Genomic DNA, 6,301 nt, shown 5'->3' on the forward strand with positions numbered 1-6,301 from the left:
CATTGAAATGGGTATTGTTTAGGGTCTGAGAATGGATTAATTGAATTTCCATTATTTTTAATGGAAAATGTTGCTTTGGACTTTGAACAGTTTGGAGTTTAAACAGCTTCCTAGAATAAATTAAATTTGAAGTAAGAGGCAACACTGTACTGAAATATTGTTTTTCTTAAAATTGTCCTACTTTTTCATTCTTTGTTGATGAGAATCCTGTATTTGTATCAAATAATTCTACTTAAATATAAAAATTTTTTTGTGTTATTAATTTTGAATACATATTATTTCGAAACCTTCTTGTTGGTGCCTTTATTAAATCGGCACCTATGGTGGTGCCACATTGGCCATACCCTAGTTACGACTCTGAAAATAACTATTAGATTACAATTAGGGATGCCAACTTCTAATGAGGAAACACAGATGAGTTAAAAAACAATTCCAATTCCTCATTTGTTTTTCAGAACATTTCTGAAGAATTTTTCAAAAATAACTGAAATTCTGTAGTTTGGAAAATTCCAAACAATTGGCAATCCTAGATCTGACATATCTGGGTCAATCCATTCATAAAAATATTTGACCTTATCTGGACTCAAACCCGTTCATTCAGACTGACAGGGAGGCATCTTTATTGCTTTGGCCATTCAGCTATCCATTTATTATGGTTAAGTTTTCCGTAATAAAGTAAATGAATATTTTTATCTTGAATAAGTTTCTTATTCAATGAGTTTATCATCTTAATATTTTGTCAATTAAGATAGTTATATTCCTATTTTTAGTTTGTTTTGATACAAATTTTTAAATTGTGTCACCAGTTTTCACTTGATAAACCTACTGTAAAAGTGCTCATCTGTTCCAATTTTAAATTGTTTAGTATTGAGTTATATACTTGACCTATTTCCAATTTTTAAAAAATTATTCTTATTAACATCATATAATAAAATAAAAATTAGTTTCCATATTGAACGAATAAACATTCCCGTAATTTTAAAAATATCCAAGTTGCTCTGAGAAGAAATTGATTTTTTTTTTTTTTTTTTGGCAGCTTAGACCTTCATAACACTTTTTATTGCTTTGAATAATATTAAAAATTAGATAAGAAAAAATTTGAAAATTTTTCTGTTAAAAGTAGTTGAAATATTGAATTGATGATGATATTTAGACTTCAAAACAGTAAAATACTTTAGTAAATAAATAATGAAAGATTAAAGAAGCACATTAATTAAAGATATGTTGAATGGGCTTGTGAATAGATTATTATATTATTAATAAAGAAGATGAACAGCCAAATAAGATATCAGTATCTTCAACACATCTTTAAAAAGAGTAATTAGTGATGAAAACAGTTGCTCTTTGACTAAATTTCTAAACTTAATTGATAAAAAATAATGAAATTTATGATATGTATACTGTTGTCAGTATCAGATTGTTAAGTATCTTTGTTTATTTTAACAAGTCATAAATCTAAATGCATTATTTTTATATATTTATGTCTTATTTTTCATTATTTTTCTTTTAATGCTAAAGTATTTTCTTTCATAATGAAAACACACATTAACTGAAGTTAAACTGCATTTAGAATATAAATAATTCAAGTTTTTGTGTCAAAATTATAACACTAAATACAAAAAATTATGCTAATAATGATTTATATATGTGTATTTTTATCTACTAATCACTTATTCAACCTTAAATAATAAGACTAATATTTTTATTAACAGACACACATTAGCTCATTTATCTGTTAAATGTATTTAAACTAATCCATCACAAAAGGAATATACATATTTGAAAATGTGAAGACATGTTTATAACTTATGACAAAAATACTATTGCTTTGCAAAAAATCTTTGTTTTTAGATTTTTGTGTTTTTTTGGTGATAAATAAATAACCTAAAAGTATTAAGGAAACAAAATTTATTTTGAAAATCAATTTATGTTTGAATAATGAATAAATACATTTTTTATAAATCTTAATGAATATAAATAAAACAGTATTTCAAATTATATTTGTATTAAATATTTGTAATTTTCACTTTTATATAAATACAGTTCATAATAATTTTTTAAAATAATGGAATAATTTAAAATAGATTTTTTTATTACAATTAAAAAATATTAATAGTAATATATTCTTAAAGTACCTTTAAAACTTTTGTTACATTTATCAGTTTAAGATAAAGAAAATTTTTTCAGTAAAGTTGAAATTCTCATTGAAAAGTGTGCACTTAGAATCATAGACAGAGTTGTGAGAGCATGGGTAGGCATTGTCCCCCAATATTGGGCAGGAAAAATTATTGAATTTTATCCCAGAATGCATATATTATTTATAGCTATAGAAGAAATAAATAATTACTTATAATTATTCATACCTATAAAGATCACTTAGAGTGACTTTTAGCAAAAAGCTTCTGGATTCTGTGATCATAATCCTCATCATTGGTCTTTATATTGTGCCTCTAAGAAATTTGTTAAACATCCAAATTTATAGATTTTTTTTCAGTTTATACAGTATAAATAGAATAAAATACTAAATATTAAAAAAATAAATTTATAAAAATTATTAAAATTTATGACTCGATATTAAAGTATTAGAATTATTAGGTGATTTATTAAATAGTTTAAATGATTTAATGCAAGAATAATAAGCAAAAATAAACCATAACATTGCAAACTATACGATTCCAAAACATTCCCGATAACAAAAACATAATTCAAAAGCTGAAACACATTCACACATCTCCATGGAAATCAAAATCTAAAATATAAAAATAAAAAACCTTGGAAAGTATAATTCCTTATATAAAGCTACAGATTTTCTTAATAACTAGATTATTAATTACCTAAAAAAGATATTATCCTACCTTGTTTTTTTTACCTGAAAATTTTATATATTACTTTGAGTTCTAATTACATTGAATTTCCCTTCCTCCAAGTAAATAAAAGAATTTTAAATAGATTTAAATCCAATTTCAACGTTATATCACAAATAGAAATGTAATTAGCATACCACAAAATACTAATTTACTATAATTATATTAAAAAAATAATCACTTCAATTCTTTTATACTGACATTAATCTGAACATTAAAAGTACATTTGAACAGAATATTGGCTATGATTACATTTAGTTGCAATTTGTATTATTTTATTATAAATAATTTTGCACTGTTTACTGTGAAGCAGTACAGTGTCATTGCATTTCACTATTGTTGATTTTTAAAAACAGATTTAAAGAAAATTAGCAATCATTTTACTTGATATTCACTTTTGTAATATAACCAGTTTGCTTTGTATGAGGGTGTTAAATTATTTATTAACTCCCTACAACATAAATAAACTGATTAAATGTATGTGTTTATTAAAACTGTATGAATTCATGGAAAGTACAAAAAGAAAGTTTGCATTGGTTTTGATTTTGTTATCACTCTACTAGTGCTTATATCTTACAAAGTGTTGCTGTGCATAAGGAAAAGAATCTTAATTACAGTCTTATATATTTATAGATAAACTTGAAGTACAATACTATTTGTATTTACTATATTAAAAATATTTATCACGCAAAAACAGACCTTAAATTTTATATTTGTAAGAAGCGTGAATAATTTAATGTGATATAATGCAGTTGCTACAACACTAATTATCATTGGGTTCTTAGTACCCATTTTGCTCCCATACCTGGTTTATGAAACTATATAAAGTATATTTTCAATGTATTGTATTATCAATATATAATGGAAGATTTTACAAAAAAAAATTAAAATCTTGTTATTTTCCCTTTTAAAAACATTATTAACTAACAGATAAAATTTCAAATGATCTTACTCTAAAAGGGTTGTGTAGGTGCATGAGACACTCTACAACAAAGATATTCCTATACAAGTTACTTGACAAAAATATTGACAAGTTCTGTACAGTTTATACTGTATATAATATGTTATTTCATTATATATAAAGTTGTATCATATATTAAAATTATACAATAAAATCATTAAAAATTGGCACATGATTATTGATTGAGTTTTATTACATTATCCCCACATTCAAATTTCATTCTGGAACTTCTGAATCTAAGTTTATATTATTACATCTAGTTTGATGATTAGTCTATAATCATATATAAACATAAGCTTGAAATATTATTATTGTAATGATATTTTGGATATAATGGTAATAGTTGAATATGTGAAATATCTGGAAAACAATTTGCTGTAAATATTAATTTCTTTTCTATCAGTTTTGTATGAAAATAAATTGCAATTTTATTGCCAATAAAGCATATTCATTTATGTATAATTTTAATTACTATTACTTTTTAAATTGACCTAGATAATTACTAGCATAAATAAACACAACTTTAAACATATACGTGGTATTGCAACAGATTCAAAATGTACATATACAAATCAATATATATTAAGTTTCTGAATATTATGTAGTAAATTATTAAATGAATCTATAATAAATATAATTATGTTACTGTCTTTGTGATATGTTTTTACTTCTAATATTTTATTAAAAAGTATTAATTTGTTGTATATGTTCTTAATATTTAGCATCCGAATTGGAATCAGTACGGCTTTTGTTTGCTGAGAAAGAAAAAGAATTGTCATCAGCAATTCAAAAAGTTGGTGATTTGACACTTCAGTTAGATGAGTTAAGGCAGGGAAATCTGAATGAACTCAAAAATGATAATGTTTCCATTTCTTCCTCAACTCAAGAGCTTGTTAAATTACGGCATGAGCTGTTGGTAAGGAAAGTTTTTACTCTATAGAGTTGATTAGAGATAAATATTATAAATGATGTAATTTTTTTTCATAGTATCATACAAAGTTAACTGAACAACAAAACACTCGAATAACACAACAGAGGAAACTCATAACACAACGTCAAGATGAAGTAATGCGTGCAGATCAAAGGATATGGGAACTGAAACAAAGACTGCATCGTAAACAGCTACATAATCAACAACTCTCCAAGCAATTACAGATGACAGTCACAGTTCCTAAACAAGGTGTTTCAAAACAATTGAGACCATTAAGCTGTAATGTTGCTGCAGTTGAACCAGTTAGGAGACCCCAAGAACCAGAAAGGTCTCAAGATGATATTCATGCAAAATTGACTAGTATTGATGATTTCAAAGAATTTTTTCCAAATAAGAATGATCCTAAGTATCAAACACTGCCTTATAATACTAAATTTGCTGTAAGAAATGGAACTCCTCCTGACGAACCTGATTCAACTGTACCTAAAGTGGATAATAGACCTGTGGCATTTATGCCACCTGATATTGAAAAGGGAAATATGCTCATTGCAAAAGCTGTTCCTGCTGGAAACATCTCCCCATCTAACGTTTCTTCAAATAAGTCTTATCCATCATCTAGGATAAACCATTTTACTCCTCGCCCTTATGGCCCTGTATATAATTTAAGTCAAGCCTCACCACTTCCTGTTTCTGGAAGTAATAGTACTGCTGTCGTTCATCCTGTCATAACAAGTAGTAATAATTATGTAAGTTTAATTATTTTTATTTTTTTAACATACTCTAATATAATACAGAGCAGTAAAGTGGCATCACTTTGTCACTTTGATTAAGTTTGATGCTAAGTTGTTTTATATTTTAATATTATTTTGTACAAGATTTAGGCTTTAATTATAAGTTTCGATTAATATTTACTTTCCAGCAACCATCCAATACTGCAACATCACTTCCCTACAGTCCAATTAAAAGCAATAATACATTCAATAGTAGTGTGAATCAAACAGAAAGAACAGAGAAATCTAATTATATTACAACAAATTCAACTATATCCACAAATTCAATTCCATGGGTAAAATCATTACCTGGAAAAAGTGAAAATGCCAAACTTTTACCTGAGAGCAGTTCATCTACACAAAACAAACCAATAGTTCCTCCTAAACCAGTAAAACCTCTTCCTCCTCCAAGGCAGATACATACAGAAGGAAATTCTGGAGATAAACAAGAAAATGTGGATTTAGCATTAGCTGTCCTTAAAAGTTCTGGATTAGAAAATACAAGTGGATTTAGGTAAAGAATTTTTTCTATAAAATCAGACTTTAATATCATTAATTTTGAAAACATCCTTTTTATAATGTTTGATATATAAAACTATCTGCAGATATTTTAAATTGAATATTTCAAAAATATTTGCTTAATATTATTGCTTTATTTTCTCTGAACAGTTGATTTATTTTTTATTTTTTCTATAATTTAGAAGCAACTTTAGATAAATATTAATAGTATTTGACTACAGTTTATTGGGGGAAAAATTATAAATCCTGAATTTGG

The 6,301-nt window shown here is 25.6% G+C and overlaps 1 protein-coding gene across 1 annotated transcript; it reads left to right on the top strand.

The window, feature by feature from the left end:
* Positions 1 to 4,541: 4,541 nt before the first annotated feature.
* LOC111617034 lies at positions 4,542 to 6,092 on the top strand. Its single transcript, XM_023358373.1, has 3 exons — positions 4,542 to 4,741; positions 4,813 to 5,502; positions 5,676 to 6,092. The coding sequence occupies exons 2-3, from the start codon at positions 4,894 to 4,896 to the stop codon at positions 6,042 to 6,044; spliced, it is 978 nt and encodes a 325-aa protein (XP_023214141.1). The 5' UTR covers positions 4,542 to 4,741; positions 4,813 to 4,893; the 3' UTR covers positions 6,045 to 6,092.
* The last annotated feature ends 209 nt before the right edge of the window (positions 6,093 to 6,301 follow it).

Source organism: Centruroides sculpturatus, unplaced genomic scaffold (assembly GCF_000671375.1).
Source record: "Centruroides sculpturatus isolate CEXI.00-Female unplaced genomic scaffold, Cexi_2.0 scaffold4585, whole genome shotgun sequence".
Classification (NCBI taxonomy): domain Eukaryota; kingdom Metazoa; phylum Arthropoda; class Arachnida; order Scorpiones; family Buthidae; genus Centruroides; species Centruroides sculpturatus.

Bases quoted from the DNA above. Each gene is read 5' to 3' on its own strand.
- LOC111617034 (XM_023358373.1), top strand. From the start codon at position 4,894: ATGCGTGCAGATCAAAGGATATGGGAACTGAAACAAAGACTGCATCGT. The intron at 5,503-5,675 runs GTAAGTTTAATT...TTTACTTTCCAG, and splicing joins TAACAAGTAGTAATAATTAT to CAACCATCCAATACTGCAAC.